General features: G+C 36.8%; 1 protein-coding gene across 2 annotated transcripts; it reads right to left on the bottom strand.

Annotated features, from left to right (window-relative positions):
- Positions 1-1408: 1408 nt before the first annotated feature.
- LOC121248209 (AUGMIN subunit 5) lies at positions 1409-17950 on the bottom strand. 2 transcript variants are annotated; one of them, XM_041146600.1, is made up of 10 exons: positions 17221-17949; positions 15865-16407; positions 12197-12338; positions 10412-10588; positions 8428-8637; positions 7114-7299; positions 4618-4777; positions 3809-4004; positions 3236-3368; positions 1945-2535 (listed from the first exon to the last, which is right to left on the bottom strand). In XM_041146600.1, the coding sequence occupies exons 1-10, from the start codon at positions 17739-17741 to the stop codon at positions 2404-2406; spliced, it is 2400 nt and encodes a 799-aa protein (XP_041002534.1). In that variant the 5' UTR covers positions 17742-17949; the 3' UTR covers positions 1945-2403. The 2 variants fall into 2 exon arrangements, with proteins under 2 accessions (XP_041002535.1, XP_041002534.1); XM_041146601.1 differs by lacking the exons at positions 1945-2535; positions 3236-3368 and adding an exon at positions 1409-1429 and having other exon boundaries at positions 3783-4004; positions 17221-17950.
- Between the last annotated feature and the right edge of the window lie 93 nt (positions 17951-18043).

An 18043-nucleotide genomic window follows, 5' to 3' on the forward strand; every position in this document is an offset into this window, starting at 1 on the left:
ACATTAATTGAGTACTTTTCACTTTTGATACCGGTAGGTTGGTTGATTCAAGCATTCCATAGGCTGGTTCTGGTTGGCAATATCTTTAAACAGAGAGATCTATATTTTGGAACTAGAATAACCTAACAGGGAATCAATCACTAGATAAAATTCAAGACAATTGAAGTAGTGCCACTAACAACTTCATCAGCCTAGAAAGCATGATTCTTGTCCCCTGCATCTTTTTTTTTTTTTTTGGACAATTTGATGGAAAAATTGTCTTTTCTTCAGATCTAAAGAGAAAGAGAAGGATCTTGAGGATCCAGATTTCTCAAAGAAGTATGACCAAGCTTCTCATTGAGCTAGGACTAGTGTTAATCTCTTTTTTTTTTCAAAACAAAGAAAGGAGGAGAAAGAGTCGGAGAGGATATGGTGATGTAACATGTTGAAAGAAAGAAGATGCTAAGGAAACCTCAAACGGGATGGTTCTGTCCGTAGTCTGAAAGAGACGTTTGGTTTTCCTCACGGGTTTCGAAAAGATTGTCAATTGGTCAGGTCACTTCTTCACGGGCGAGTTTAGACACATTCAGCAATGTGGGCTTTCATGTCTCTTTGTGGAATCTCTCTATTCAATCTTCCACGTTTGTTGATAAGCACCAACCATTGGTGTCGCGTACGAAATCGAGAATGACGCGAGTTTAACAGAGTAGGATTGGCACATAATATTCCCCAACTTGCAACGTACAAAATGTGGATAGGCATCGCAATTTTGAGTATTAGTATTGATCTATGCATATGTATATGTAAAGTTATATTTGTATAATATGATCCTAAAATTTTTTACATTGACTTATACATATCCAAATATTTAGCTACCTATAATCAGTGCTTATCTAAATTTGGATAATTACTATTCACCATACAAATTATATTTTAATCATTATTTCTCTCTCCTCCCACTCTTTCTCACAATCCTTTCATTTTCTCTCTCATTCAACAACACAACAAACATTCACTTGCACATTCATTTTATTATTATAATATATTATATATATATTTTTTCATTTTATTATATTTTTAATATAATATATAAAAAAATTATATTTTTTATTATTGCATTTGTATTATTAATATTGAATGTATGTAGTGGATGCTAATTGCAAAATATATAAAAAAAATTGATTTTAACAAAAAATTAATAATAAAAAAATAATAATATTTTATTATTATTTTGTCTCAAATATGCATAAGCCAATGTGAAAATTTTACTTGAATGGCAAAATGAATATGCAAAAGAGGTGATTGCATATGCATATGCATAGACCAATGCTAATGCTTTAGAAAGTCATGCATTTTGTCCTCATAAATTAGCCTCACCTCGACTTTCAATCCATCTCATATCATCATTATAACATTTTTAAATTCTCACACAAAATAAAATAAACAATTCAATTTTTTTAGATCTCAAAATAAAAATAATATTAAAAAAATATATTTTAATAATATTTTATTTAACTTTTAACTTTAATCTCAACTAATTTGATTTGCAAAAACAAACGATCATCTACTCTACTGGATGCATTATATTGCTTTTTTATCCACTTATCTTTTATGGATACATACTGGAATTAATAGCCTTACAACTAACCAATCATTCAATTGGAATCGACAAAGGATTATTATTATGGCTGAACTGATGAAGGAGATACATGAATGCTACTGGCTAGAATAACTCCCGAGGATCAGCTATCAAAGCTAGAGACATATATAAGCAGATAGTTTCCAATAGTTGAAGAGAATGTGAAGAAAGATATACAATGGATTGGTCCATGCACACCATAGATGCATGGAGCATGCCAATCTGTCATCTTGGTCTGTGTTAGCGTACAGCCTGTTGTGTGCTCCATCCAAACCACGTTGGAATCACACATTTTCCTTAAAGAAAAGACGCATTTATTGTTCACAAGTCAGAAAGGAGACGACAAATCTTGGATTTAACTCTGGTCCAGAAATGAGTAAATGTAAGAAGCATACATGTACACTCCCAAACGGGGAGAATAATCCCAAAACCCAAGAACTACGAATAGCCTAATGATACAAAACATCTTCCCGTGGAGGAAGAATCATCCTGTACAAAGTTTAATGCGAGAAACGATTAAAGATAGGTCTAGCTGTGCGTCAAACTACAAATAAATACAAAAGCCCCAACTGCCATCTCACCCCAAAACAAACCACACCAGGAAAGATGTTCAGAAACGGATGCTTCCACGTGCATCCGCTAAGTGTGCCCAGCGCAGCACCATGCTTCCAGGGGCCGCAGTTCACATGGTATTCCATGTTGACGTGAAAGTGGGAAAAATTATAGGCACAAAGAGAGATAATATCGACTAGTGTCTTGCAACATTGCATCCTGAAGTATTTCATTCACAAGAGCTCCTTATCATAGAACGCAAGAAGCTGCTGCTTCACATGATTATGCCAAGCAGCAACATTTTGGCCATCAACTGTAACCCAGTCAACAACAGTTGATGCTGGCTGCTCCCACCACTCATCAAGCTGCAGTGTCATGTCAGAGTACAAAGATCTAAGTACTAAAAAAACACAAAACAAAACGATGACACAAATTTGGAAGAAATCAAGTAATCATATGAACATGGTAGATGTTGGTACCAAGAAGATACCTATGGTTAATGATACACACAATGAGATTGATCCCGTGATGTTACCATTGATCCTGTGATGTTACCCTCCAACCCTTGTCTATAGAGGATGGAGATGCCACTTGGCCCAAGAACAATTGACTTGGAATACTAGTCTTGCATATCACTTGCAAATAAATAACAAAGCTATTGCCTAGGCATACGTGTCAAGCTCTATCAATTGAGCTAAAATGATGAACTGGAAATTAGACTTGGGAATGTTGGACTTTAGGAAGATATGATGAAAACAGTATCTCATTGATTTTTAAGGATAAACAGGAATGCTAATGAGTGAATTTCGAAAGTATCCTACTTCGAATTAATCATTCACTTTTGCTTGCCATAGGCATTTGTATGTCATCTAAATTCTACAGACAACAGGATTGGCATGCATCAGATCCAAAGTAGACCCCATGCAGACACATGAACACGTGGCATGACCTCTGTTTCTCAACTAATAAGAATGGGAGAGAGAAAAAGGGGGGTATTCACCACACAAAACATACAAGAAGGGTTTAGTAGAGACAATTTAACTCTAGTCATGGTAGTTTACTCACCAACCCCCTCACGTATTTACAATCTTCAAAGGACTTTTGAGCATTTAAAACTGCCGTCTTAAGCTCAGGCAACCATTTCTCCATGACAGATTTTTCTTGTTCAGCAGCCAAGTTCAAACAGTAACTTGTTGTCCTGCATGATGAAATCGATAGTTCTTAAACAAATGATCTAGTTCACAAGATTAGAAAATATAAATAAATATGAGACTCAATCAACCTGTTAGTTTACATGGTGTGTGTGTGTGTAAGAGAGAGAGGGAGAGAGGGAGAGAGAGTCACAGATAATACAATGCATATGCGATCTTTCCCAAGTGGAATGGCTTGATCATGTAGAATGATTTCAGTGATGGCAGGCCATATATGCCAGGTACATGTAAAAGGTAAACGAAAGGCAAAGAATGTGGAATAAATAGACCCTAAATGCATCTTCTAAAAGATATACATCTCAGCAATAAGTTGTAACAGCCAAAACAAATAATACAAACCAGATCAGTAAAAGATCTTGACTGGTCATTGGTGGTTCAAACGAGATTCAAAGTGACTGACTTCAATGCAAGAAAACACATTCATCACCTTTCATATTCTTGTTGAGCACGGTAAGAATGGTTCAGCAAAGCATGACCACTTTCAACAAGTTCTTGACGTATATGAACCAAATTTATTGCCTTTGCCAAGTCCTCCAGCACACTAGCCTCGGAACCGCGGAGTTTCAAACAGAATTCAAGGGACTCCAATACTGATGCTAAACTAGCATCTGAGCCCTCCAAGCCTAATTATAGACCAAAAGTTATAGTCCATGATTAAAACATGAATCAGTAAGGAATGGACATAAACCAATCGGGTGGGCATCCCACACCATACAAATAATCTAAATCAGATGACAGTTATATAACTATAAGACATAGCAGGTCCCGTACCCTTTATTTTTATGAAAAAACAAGTGAGGTTTCAATTCTGTTGAGATTGGTTTTTAATTTGCTTGTAAGTTTGGGTTCTTAGTAAAATTATAGGGGAAAACATCGTCCAAAGTCAGCAAAGGTAGAACCAAAAATTGAGCAAAGATAAGAGAAGAACAGGTCCAAATGAAATTTTGGTCAATGTTTTTTTTTTTTGATAAGTAAGTCTTGAAAAGGATTTTTGGTCAATGTTAGTCCCCAAGCAAATGAAATTGGTTTAATCCTCCTGAAAAAATATGAGTTTAAATTAACAGGAACTCATTTACCAAGCCATTCTCTAATTATTGAAAGGAAATCTCTTTCCTTTTTATTTTTCCCTCTGTTTTCAAGAGAGAAATAATCAGGAATCGAATTGCCCAAGGAGGTGACTGGTCCTATTATGTAAACCATGACTCTAGCATTATATGTTGATGGCCAAAAACTCACCAGCAGGATATTGAAGTGCAGCAGAAACCCGGCATATCGATGGAATTGCAGATAGATCCCTAGCACCAGCTTTTGCAGTCAATATAGCAGCATTCTTTTCTGCAGCAGCAACTGCTTCAGGTCCAGTGGATCCATTAGCACCCATGGATTCCAAGAGTGCCTGATGCACAATTACTGAAAAAGTAAGTCCAACAGTTTACAGATGCCAGCTGTTGCAAAGGAAACTTTTCATTACCTCTAAAGCATAAAGAAAATTAGAATCCAAAAGGTATGAAGTTGCAAAAGCATGGCAAGCACACTAGAAAGTTGCACTATCCCAGACCATTATGTCTAAGGGAAGATCTATTTGATTAGTCATCAGTATATCCATTCACATTAGGCCGTGACATCATTATCAACATCAGACTTGATTGTTACCGTTTAAAAAAAAAACATCGGACTTGAGTGATAACAAATGAAACAGCTGACAGAATTGTGCATATGGTATTCAAACCATGTACAACTTCCCATTGAATGAAGGGTTTAGAGACCTCCACAAGAAAGAGGCAATTTGCTGCAGGGGACATGGTAAGTTTCCTAGTATCATTCCAATCTTCTTGTGCCACTCAATTTAAAATGAGGCCCCAAATTAAAACTCTTTAATAAAAGTATTTAGCAGGTCCAGGAGTTACAGTAATAAATTATTGTTGTTGATGAGTCCCACAAACATTAAGGTGTGTACTTGGTTTTAGGATTACACACTGGTTGGGCATCTTTATCCACTAGCTTAAACATTTGAGTTGTTCCGCATCATCATCAAGTTCCATGATATCATGTGGAAGAGATCCATAGATAGATTATAGTCTTACTTAACACCTTGTCCTGGTCAAAGGAGTATGATGTTTCAACACGGTTTTCCGCCGCCATAAGCGAGGGCTTTTCATCAATAAAATTATATTTCTCTTAATATATATATATATATATATTTGGTCCACTTTGTATCTTTTTCATTTCTGTTGGGCCAGCACAGAATGAGGCCCACATAGGATTGGTGTAAGCTTGGTGATGGAATAATAAACCAGTTGGATCTAGGGCTGTAATCAAGCCGAGCCAAGCCAGTCTTCGGCTTGCCGAGCTCGGCTCGATTCAAAATACTCGAGCTTGAGCTCGTAATTTTTATTTATTCTTTGTTTGAGCTCAACTTGGTAAGCTAAATTCCCAACTTGAGCTCGAGCTCGTCCCAAAAAGGAGATCGAGTAGGAGCTCGAGTCGAACTGAGCTCGAACTGAATTGTTTATTTTTTTATTTTTTGAATAAGATTTAATAATTAATATAAGATAAATAAAAAATAAAAAATCTAATATTGAATTTATACAATTAACAAGTAGAACCTCTATTGAATTATAAGATTTTAAAAATTTATAAATAATTAATATTTAACTAGTTGATATTTATCCATAATAACAATATATTATATGCCTACAGAAATTATTAATACATACACACATAATATGATAGCATATATCTATTTCATATATGGTTCTCACATACTAGTATATGAAATTATTAAATTTTATCAGCTAATTATTGTACAAATTATAAAATATAGCTATGAAGTATATTCAATATATAGACATAAGTAATTAGGTTACATATATGTATTATATAATTAAATATATATTTAATTATAAAAGTGCTATGTTTATATTATTAGCTAATACATATATATATGTACATATACATAGATGTAAGGATATAGTTATCAATATATGAATGAGCTTTAATCGAGTCGAGCTAACGAGTTGACTCGAGCAAAAACGAATGGGCCTTAACGAGCCTTAGCTGAGTCGAGTCGAGTTTTGTGGGTTATGTATCATATACTAATCAAGCAGGTATCTGCTTTCACGGACGAACATTTTTTTCACAAGTCGAGTTTGATTCAAGTTTAACCGGGCGAGTACCGAGTGGACTATCGAACAAACTAGTTCATTTACAGTCCTAGTTAGATCTCTAGATCAACTAGCTTAAGCTTTGGGGTTGGGGGAAGATTCTACAATTACCATCAGCTTATGTGTATGAAAAGAATGCAACTTTGATGTGTACATGAAGGGGCATTAGCAATCACTAGCACTAGGGCAGCATTTAGAAACATAGATGGCACAAGACACGTCCATCCTTCCTTAATATGCAGCGCCTCTTGATGCATATATCTTTCTTTACAAAACACTAATCCTAATTATATTATCATAGATTAACATGAATGCTTAATGAAAGATAAAATAATGAACAAATATTAGTAATCCTTAACCTCACGTGACAAATAATTGATTCTTCAATAAAATATAAGCCCCTTTACTTCCATCGGATTTGAAGAGTCAATTCTCAACCTCCACCCACCCACAAAAAAAAAAAAAAAAAAAAAAAAAGGATCAAATAGCACTTTCTCCACTCATATGAACAGGGTGATAAATGGTTAACTAAACCACAGGATAACATGTTCTATTAGAGTTCACAGACCTGTGGGGTTGATGGAAGCATGTAGAGACTATTATCTGGACTTCGATAGAAAGCAGAAACTTCTTTATCGATAAGATCTTTTGCACTATTTGAAATGTCCACAATGACTGAGCATGCTGGAATTATAGTGCCTGATGCATACTCCCTTGCAGCTAATGGCTGCTGACTCCAAAATGTGGCAGCATCCTTCAAGGTTAATGTGATCACATTAAGAATAATCTTATGAAAGAAAAGAATTTATTTACTTTTGTAGCTTAAATTAAATAAACAAAGACCCTGAATGCCAAAGTAAATCCATATTCAACTTTCACTACAGAAAGGTATTCTTTTTTATCAGTCACTAAATAAATGTATTGTCAAAGATACTTTTTTCTTTTTATAGGTAATCAAGAAGTTTTATTCATAGAAATAAGCAAAACCCAAGTACACATGGAGTATACATGAGAAGAACCTAGTTAGAGTTTACAATCGAAAGGAGAAAATCATGGACCTTTAGCCCATTACAAACAATGGCCCCCGCCCATAAGAACAATGATTTAAAAAAGAGAACTTTAAGCTCATCCATTGTTCTCTCGCGATCTTCGAAGCTTTTATCATTTCTCTCTTGCCAAATACACCAACACATACAAATAGGACCCATTCTCCAGATGGCTGCCCTTAAATTATTTGTGGTGACCAATGATGTCCATACAAAAAAAGCTGCTTTTGAAGGAGCTTTCATCTACCAAATACTCTTTCATGAGAACATGGTCATTCCAGGGCTCGTTAGAACTTGGTAAAATGATCTGGCAGTGAATCTACCTTTCTTGGAGGGGCTCCAGTTCATCTTATCGATGTTACCCTCTATCATGCTTACGAAATACAATGCCACATAGAACTATGTGATAAGCTCCAACTGAGAGCTACCTTTCTGGGAATAAGACTTCCAAAGCCATTGATATACTTGGTACTTGGGTTGCATCTAATCATTTTGGATTATAATTTCTTGAAAATCTTGCAATTTTTTTATCCCTTCCTGCCTTAAATTCCATCACCAAAGATGCAGCTATTGGCTATTTACACTAATTATGGGAAAAATGTGGCATTACATCGAATTACATTTAATCATAAGACTTGAGCTTAAAATAGCAGTTCTATTGACAGCGTACATCTTCTTTGACGACCCCATTAGAAAAGTCACAAACTTGCCTTCTTAAATGCTCTTTAAAAATTAAATTAAGGCCTCCAATTTTCATAAGAAAAATGCCCAAAAAATGCCTCCATGCACAGCATTAATTAGCATTTTACAAGAAATTTGAAGTTGAGATATCTTACCATGTTAGCCTTCAGAAGAGCAGTATATATGGTTTCAAGTTCGGATCTACGAGCATCAAACTCTTCAATCTTCTTCCATTTCTTTTTCAAAGAATCTTCAGCTTCTTTCCTCTCTGCACATAATGTATTCAAGCGCTGTACTTCAGCCATTAGTGTATTCAAGCTCGCCCTCAACCCAGCAGCTTCTCGTTCCTTTGCCCAAACTTCAAACTGCACCCGCAATTTTTATTTTTTTTTAAAAGTTTAAAAAAGAATAGGAATGTAAACAAGCTCAAACAAAGCTCCTCAATAAATCCAGAAAATTATTTCTCCCTCCTTGAACTTCCCTCCATTTGTGATGCAAAAAGAAAAAAAAAAATGTCCAGCACTTAAAACATCCTTTAAGAGAAGGGGAGAGAGAATGGTATGTTTGTCAAACTCTTACCCCATGTGTCACATACTTTCTGAAGTTACAGCACAAATGACAACTATTATGCAAGCTTACGATGTTTTTAGATTGGAAATCATGTGTCATTCAATTAGATTATTGGAACACAGTAAATGGAACTTCAAGTCACTGTATTAACCAAGGCGCTGAAAGTTTCATAAACACAAACTTAAGACAAGATCCAAGTGTTTGGAAATGCACCTCAAGGCAACAAAGAGCCAATACAAGAAGCCAACTGGTGCATGTGTTCTAGGTTGTATCATTATTTTTTAAGGGAAAAAAACCAGAAATGTTTTTAAGAAAGAGAGGACAACAGTTGGCATGGAAGGGGATTTGGAGGTCCCGGGTGCCTACTAAAGTAGCTTTCTTTGTTTGGACTGCTGCTCTTGGGAAGATCTTGACTACAGACAATATGAGCAAGAGGAGAATTATCGTGATGGATTGGTGCTATTTGTGCAAAAAGAATGGAGAATCTGTAGATCACTTACTATTGCATTGTGGGGTCACAAGGGGGCTATGGAATGAGATCTTTAGAAGAATGGTTATTGCTTGGGTAATGCCTTCGAGGGTGGTGGATTTATTGGCTTGTTGGAAGGAGATTCAAGGCTGTCCTAAAGGGGCGGCAGTGTGGAAGATGATCCCCTTGTGTATTATGTGGTGCTCATGGTCAGAGAGGAATGAGAGATGCTTTGAAGATAGGGAGCACACAATGGCGGTTTTTTTATGCGCACTTTAATGCTTTGATTTTCAGCCATTGTACTTGATGGAAACAATGTCCATAACTTTCTTTCCTTAAACTAGAATGTATTTAGGTGTTCTTCTGTATACTTCCTGTGTACGCGGGCTATGCCTATTTCATTCGTATGAATAAAATCTACTTATTACTTATCCAAAAAAAAAAGAGAGAGGACAACAGAAACAGGGATACCTTTTTTTAAAGTATCCTAACCCACCATATAACATGGCCCTAACAAGGATATCAGGAATTTAAAAAGGATAGTTTGTAACACTCCAATCCCACACACGAAAAATAAATGACTCTAGAGTGGGTAAGTTTCTTTGAAATTCCTATGCAGTCACTTATAAAACCCAGTTTCATCTAGCAAGTAACCATTTTGGGACTTACTAGATGAAGGTAATCGTGGGTGTGGCTACTTACCAGATGAAACTGAGTTTTATAAGTGATTATGGGGAAAGGGCATTGGTCTTGGTGGTATTTATGTTACAAGTGATTATAGAGTTAAGAGAGCATGTTTTAGATAGGATAGAATGTAGCAAACACAAAGTCACTTGGGACAAAGCTTCATGGATTTGAGTAAAACAAATTATTTTTAACAAGCAATGAGGAAGAACAAAGACACAAGCAAATGACCTCTAACTCCTTATTTTGTAACTAGGTGTATGCTGTTTGTATACCTCATGTGTACTTGGGCTATGCCTAGTTACTACTTTCAATAAAATGTTATTTTCCTTATTAAAAAAAGTTAATGACATCTAACCATGGCAATTATCCATCCATTAAAAGGAAACTAAAACCCGTAAGATCTACGGACTTACCTCAAATTGCCTAAGACTGCTCATATTCTGTGTGGCACCTCCAACACCAAGTGAATGTGAAGAAACTACATCACTACTTCCATGCAGACGTTTTACAAGTTTTTGAATTAAGTCACTTGCTTCAGCAGCTTTATTCAGTGCATCTTCAGTAGCCAAAAATTGTTGAACATGAGCTTTCTAAGAACAAGAAAACATACCAGCATGAATTAAATAACTTCCCAAAGACATCAACTTAGCAGAAATCAGAAAATAAAACTAGCAAAAAGTAGAGCAAGCAAATTTAATCAAAGCAGTCTTTTAGAAAAGGTAAGAGTCTGGACCTGAAATCCCATTTTCTAGGACACGAATGAGGGCTTTCATTAGGTATGAAGGAAAACAAGGAAATTTATGCTTGATACATTGAATCAAATATTTTTTTAATAAGTAAAACAAATAAAGGGTGGATGGTGTTCCAAGGAGGGTAGGGGGTCATATGGAGTAAGCTTATGGAAATTTATTAGAAAAGGGTGGAACACCTTTGAAAAAAATATTAGGTTTGGAGTGGGGGATGGAGCAAGACTCCGCTTTTGGTTCAATGCTTGGAGTGGGGAGAGGCCTCTTTCCATTGTTTTTCCAGTAGCTTTTAACATGGCTGGAAATCAGCAAGCGGCAGTCTCAGATTTGCTGTGTTGTGCCAATGGGACGGTAACTTGGAATGTCACTTTTACTAGAAATGCTCAGGACTGGGAACTTGATGAGATGGCAGCCTTTTTTAGACACTTGTACTCAGCAAAGGTAGGAGGAAATGGGGGTGACTGTATATTGTGGATTCACACGGAGAGAAGTCAGTTTACTGTTCAATCTTTTTACAAGATTTTGACAGTACAACAACCCACCTTTTTCCCGTGGAAGAGTATTTGGAAGGCACAAGCTCCGTCTAAAGTTGCGTTTTTTATTTGGACAGCTGCACTAGGAAAGATTTTGACAGTTGATAATTTAAGAAAGCGGGGTATGGTGGTCATGGAGTGGTGCTACATGTGCAAAAGGAATGGAGAATCGATAGATTATTTACTTTTATATTGTGAGGTGGCGAGGGAATTATGGGATGGTATCCTTGATAGAGCAGGACTGAGTTGGGTAACGCCTAAGAGTGTGTCGGAATTACTAGCGTGCTGGAACAGGAGGCATATCAGTGCACAATTGGCAGCAGCATGGCGTATGATACCTTTGTGCTTAATGTGGTGTTTATGGTCAGAAAGGAATGATAGGTGTTTTAGTAACAAGGAGCGTACAATGGGGGAAATCTGGAATTTTTTTGTATTCTCTCTTTTACAGTGGTTTTCTGCTATTGTATTGAAGGGTGAGAATGTCCATGAGTTTCTATCTTCTTTTCAACTCACTAGATTGTAATTAGGTGTCTCACTTTGTATACTTCATGTGTACTTGGGCTTTGCCTAGTTTCATTCTATTCAATAAAGCTACTTATTTAGTTATAAAAAAAAAAAAAAAAGTAAAACAAATAAAGAATAAGGATTATTATTGAAAACACGTTCAACTCACTATGAGAAAAGTGGGAAAGTGAGGAATGAACATGATTAGAAAAGGAAATATAACTTCTGTTTTATTTTATTTTATTTTATTGGTAAATAAGATTTTATTGAAGAAAAGGAAATATAACTTCTTATAAAAGCAGGTTGCAGGTAGAAAATGAAAACATGAGTCAAGGTCCAAAGAGAGAAAAACATAATTTACAGATCAAATGCAGAAGCCACCAAGTAAAATTAAAATGTAAAATAAACAGATAACCTGTCTTTCAAGAAGTTGATTTTGAGTTCCTCTAGAAGGTATATCTCCTCCGATCTTTCCATTACCATACAGCTGATAGTGTAATGCTGAGTTCACATCAGGAGAAGAAACATCCATAACTGTATTGTTCTCGTACTTGTACCTATTAAGAATAAAAAAATAGTGGCCCATTAAAAGGTGTTTCCACATTGATAAAGAAAGACAAAACCGATGAAACTACCCCACGAATGATGAAAATAGATAAGAGACTAAAACCAAGTTTGACCTTGAATAGAATGTTATGGATAAATATTTATTTTTGGGGTAAGATTCAACCAGGCTCACAAAAGCAAGTTTTTTTATTACCACCGTTTTCAGCAGTAGTATAAACTTATTGGAAACAGTGACTACCTTTTTTTTTATAAAATTAATAAGAGATTTTATTACCAAGAATAGGCACAGCCCAAGTAAATAGGAAGTATACAAAGGAAATACCTACTACACTCTAGAAGCAGGAAAAAGACTAAAACAGATTCAGTACATTATCATCATCCCTTACAAAAATTCTAGCCCACAAAGACAAAGTAGAAAAGAAAAAATCCCGAAGTTCTCTGAGAGAATGCTTTGTCTTCAAAACATCTCTCATTCCTTTCCAACCAAATAAACCACATTAAATACAAAGGAATCATATTCCATCTGGCAGTTACACATTTCCTTCCCTTAAAACTTCTCTAACAGTTCAAGATATAAGGGATTTGACGGGCATTCTGGGGTGTAAAATTGCGTCTTTACCTATGACTTACTTGGGATTGCCGTGGGTATAGCACCGAAGTCTCGTATGATATGGGATACAGTGATTGAAAAAGTAGAGAGGAGATTAGCAGGGTGGAAGAGAATGTATTTGTCGAAAGGGGTCGGACTACTTTAATCAAAAGTACACTTTCCAACCTTCCCACCTACTTTTTATCCTTATTCCCTGTACCGGCAAGTGTGGCGGGTAGACTTGAGAAGTTACAGAGAGACTTTTTGTGGGGGGGCTTGGGAGATGAGTTTAAATTCCACTTAGTTAAGTGGGAGATGGTATGTCGGCCTATCTCCAATGGCGGTTTGGATGTCAGAAATTTGAGAGTTTTTAATCCGGCTTTACTAGACAAATGGTTGTGGAGATATACCAAGGAACCAGAGGCCTTATGGAAGACTGTGATTGAAAGCAAATATGTTGATCTAGGGGAGGGGTGGTGTACCAGAGAAGTTAGAGGAACAGCGGGTAAGGGGTTATGGAAATACATTAGAAGAGGATGGGAGGTTTTCCAGCGATACACTAGATTGCACTTGGGGACAAGTGTCAAGATCATATTTTGGAAAGATGCATGGTGTAGTACCAGTGTTTTACTAGATCTGTTTCCGTCTCTTTTCTTGATTGCAAGTAACAAAGATGCCACAGTGGCGGAGGTTATGGAAGTCTCAGTCTCAGGTAGAAACATTCACTGGAACATCAATTTCAACTGGGCGGCACAGGATTGGGAGATGGAAAGTTTTGTAGAATTTTATAGCCTCTTATATTCTGTTCGACCGAACATTCAGCAGGAAGATGAGTTGTGGTGGCATCCTGCAGGGAAAGGGGTATTCTCAGCTCGCTCTTTCTATAAGGTTCTCACACAAGAGCCAGAGATACAGTTTCCTTGGAGAAAGCTTTGGCGTCATAAGGCTCCTCCCAAAGCCTCTTTCTTTGTGTAGACAGCGTCTTTGGGTAAGATCCTCACTACGGATAATCTAAGAAAGAGGAGGATAATTATTGCAGATTGGTGTTGTATGTGTAAAAGCGGGGGTGAGTCGGTAAATCATTTACTTTTACACTGCGAGATAGCTAAGGCTATTTGGGAAGCGGTGTTTAAAAGGATGGATATGGCGTGGGTGATGCCGGAAACAGTTTTGGATGTATTGGCTTGCTGGAATTCTATCCGTGGGGTGAGACAGATTAAAGCAGTGTGGAAGATGATCCCTATCTGTATTATGTGGTGTCTATGGCAGGAACGAAATGAGAGGACTTTTGAAGACAAAGAGAGATCTGTGGAGTAGCTAATATTGTTATTTTTTAGAACTCTTTGTACTTGGGCCATTGCTGTAGACTTAAATGGCATGGACCTTCATGAATTCCTAGTTTCTAACATGCCTACATAAACAGGGCATTTTCTTTGTATCGTGTTACTTTGGTGATTTAATAAAGTCTTATTTTACTTATCAAAAAAAAAAAAAAAACTTCTCTAACATGCAAGAAGATCCACAACTTCCTTTGGCATCACCCAATATAAACTTGTCCGACTCAAAACCTCATACCATAAAGACTTTGCCACCTCACAATGAAGAAATAGATGATTTACAGATTCACCATCCTTCTTGCACATGACACACCAATCAGCAATGCACATACCACATTTTCTAAGGTTATCCCTAGAGCAACCACCCCACGTTTTCTAAGGTTATCCATGGAAACAATGACTACTACAAGAACAAATGAACTTTAAAACTGACAAGTTTACAAGACAGACCCCACGTCCACTAAAAAGAGTAATGAATAAAAAATATCACAACTTAGAGGTAAAAGATAGGCCTTAAGACAAATAAAGCTAATGCATCTCTCTACACTAAAAGCCTATGTCTAACTTTCCGTACCTATTTACCAAAGAAAATTATACATCTAGTAAAGGGCCCTCATGTGAAGACCAATTCAATGAACTAATCACTACGATTGAGGCAAGCTACACACTTGAAACCAAAAGTTTCAAGAAAAGCAAGGAGTTATAACGTCTTTCTTGGGCAATTAACTACGACGTTAAGGGTGGTAGCTCAACTAGAGGGAAGTCTAAAGGGAGGACATTGTAAAGACGGGAATCAAGGATTTGGGGTTGGGTGTTCGGGTAGAGTTTTAGGTCCACGAGAATTAAGGGTTGGGGACCTGTCTGGTGTATTTTGGGTTGTTTATTTCACGGGCCTTTTGGGTCATTAGGGGCTTTTTGGGTTATTTTGGGCAAGATGTTTTCTTGTATACATTTTGTGTACTTGGTTTCTCTTTTGATATATAATATTTTTTTACTTATACAAAAAAAATCAATAAACAAATCCTTCACCTCTTTCCAGTAGCACAACTTCCATCTAATAGCATAACTATGCAACCCAGAGTGGTATACGAAAAGGAATAATAAAGCAATAACAGGGGCAATTTTAATTCAAGTATCACGATCCTTTGGAATCCAACTAAAATTTCGTCCTTTTTGAACGGTTAATGATAATTTTATTGAAGGTATAAATTAAAATTTCATTTTTATAGTGCATTCTAGCTCTCAAAAACCTCACCAAGAATTGTTGTAAATGTGGTAGCTTGTAATGAAACATAAAAACCCCAATGCAACCAAGTTAGGTCAACCATTAAAAATTGAAACGCTCAAGTTACTTTTCTTAAACAAGGTTTCCTGAGGAGTGAGCCAACTAATATACTTATTTCTCAAACACCATAAATAACCATTCACGAAGACCTTGTACGATTATTTTCTCACAGAATCCTACACTGAATAGCCATAGTCAAACCTTGAGAAAGTAGAACGAAGTGTTGGGAGATTCATTTGAGCACAAATAATATTTTTCGATAGGTCATATGAGCATGGATACAAAACAAGACTGCATAATAATACCTTAAGGTTTCTGCATCAGCTCTAACATCAATTTTCTCAATTTCTCTAGAAATCAGAGTTTTAAGCCGTAAAGTGTATGCAGTGATTGCCTGAAGCAACTGAGGAGGACTCTTCAAGCAACTTGCAATAACAGTTCTAACCTCATCAGGTATTTCACCATCAAAATCAAAGCCTAGCTTGGCTGCTTCCAATTGAGGATTCAAATGGATACCACTCCCTTCATAAGCAGGAAAAGAATTGCGTATTTTTTCAATCATGTGAGCTGCAAGAGATTCACACGCCTTTCGAATGCTTCTTTCCCGATTGGTTTCAATAAGAATCATGTCATCTGCCGATTTATTGCCCTTAACAGTTGAATAAACAGCTTCCTTCTCACTGTTTGCACTAAAGCTGTTAAATACTTCATCTGAAGAGTCAACATTTAACCTTTGGGCATCCCTTGCTTGATTGACATAGTAATGAAGACGTTTGTGATACTCTGCAAATATTTTTGCTGCTTCATCACATTGTTGCTCATAAGCATTCAACATCACTTCCTTGTGCCTGAATTATGTGTGAGAAAATATGAGCTATGTTTACACTGATAATTAGAATACATCAGTCTTGTTAAAAAACCATTCGTCAAGCAAATTCATTCACGATAGAAGGCCATAAGTTGCATAGATAAATGCGGTCCACACAAGTCAAACATATATATTTATAACCATAACAATCAGATTTATTCTCGAGAATGCAACCATGCAACTTATTCTTTGCTAAGCATCTAGAATCAAGTTTTTGAATAATATATAGATGGATTAGTAAAAAGATGATGACTAGTCTAAAAAGCAGCCACTAAATTTGCTATCGTGATATAATGTGAGTGTTCCGGAATCAATTTACCAAAAACAACACTTTGATGTTTAATTATTGAAAATCGATTACTCATAGAGTAGGTGTAAAAGGTCATGAAGACGATCCCCATGGTTGCAGTTTGTTGGATCGAGTTTAATTAACAAATTATGATTATACAATGGAAAAAATCGCAGTTATATCATTAATTCACTCCTCAAGAAAAGGCCTACTCGATTCACTGTGTAGTAATTCATCCACCTCAACAAACGACACAGCTCCTGCCAACTAAATTTTCGTCTTCAAAATATAAGAAATCTCAGTATTAAAGTTAACTTTGCAATTCAAATAACTCCTTTTCAGAGGGACAAATATACATCAAATGTCACAATTTCCTTAGCACTAATCCACATTAAAACACCACATCCTGCTAAATTCTCGCAAACTAAAACATAGTGTAGATCACAAAAAGTAAACAAAAGATAGAGAACTGAACACTGCCATCGGTTTTCCGAGTGACCGAACCTGTAATTGGCACGCTCGTCAAGCATCCTCTTCCGCTCGGCCTCCTCCCTCGAGACCTCAAGCATTTTGGCCCTCAAATCCCTCCTCTGCCTCCTCAAAATATTCCTCAACCTCTCCACCTCCTTCGCCGACGATTCCCTCTCTTGCAACGCCGCCTCCCTCGTCTCCGCCACACCCAATCCTTCTTCTACGGCCACCTTCTCCTTCCTCCTCCCTCTACTCCTGCCTTCCTCTTTGCCACCGCCACCGCCACTGTCGCTAGCACTGCTATTGCCGCCACCGTGAACCGTAATGTTCCTCCGGATGTTCTCTACCGTCTTATCCGACTTCACGCGGGTTATCAAGAAATTCCAGACAGGGATCATGTTCCCACGGGAAATCTTGCGGAGAGATTCGATCGAGGGCAACTGTGACTTGCCACTCGAGGCGCTGTACGGACCCAAGGGTCTGTACCCCATTTCCTTGTGGAGCCACTCAAGAATGGCCTCCGGTTGGGCCGCCGAACTCGAAGAGCTCTGCATTTCTTGGTGGGAAAAGAGAAGACCTAGGGTTCCAGCGAGGTCTATGAGCTCTGCATTGTGTAGAGAAATTAGGTTTTCTAGCCGGCGAAGACAGACGGCCGAGGATTCAAGGAACTGAGATAAACTGTAGATTCGTAATTTTGGTTTGCAACTATACCACACTCTCTGATTCTGACAGATTAACTGCCAGTGATAATGCCCAAAATTCAAACCCCTATATTAAATATGTGCATCATATATATACATATATGTTTATTAATTTAATTTCGTTTGAATTTAAAGATGAAATAATATAAGATAAA

Source organism: Juglans microcarpa x Juglans regia, chromosome 2D (genome assembly GCF_004785595.1).
Source record: "Juglans microcarpa x Juglans regia isolate MS1-56 chromosome 2D, Jm3101_v1.0, whole genome shotgun sequence".
NCBI lineage: Eukaryota > Viridiplantae > Streptophyta > Magnoliopsida > Fagales > Juglandaceae > Juglans > Juglans microcarpa x Juglans regia.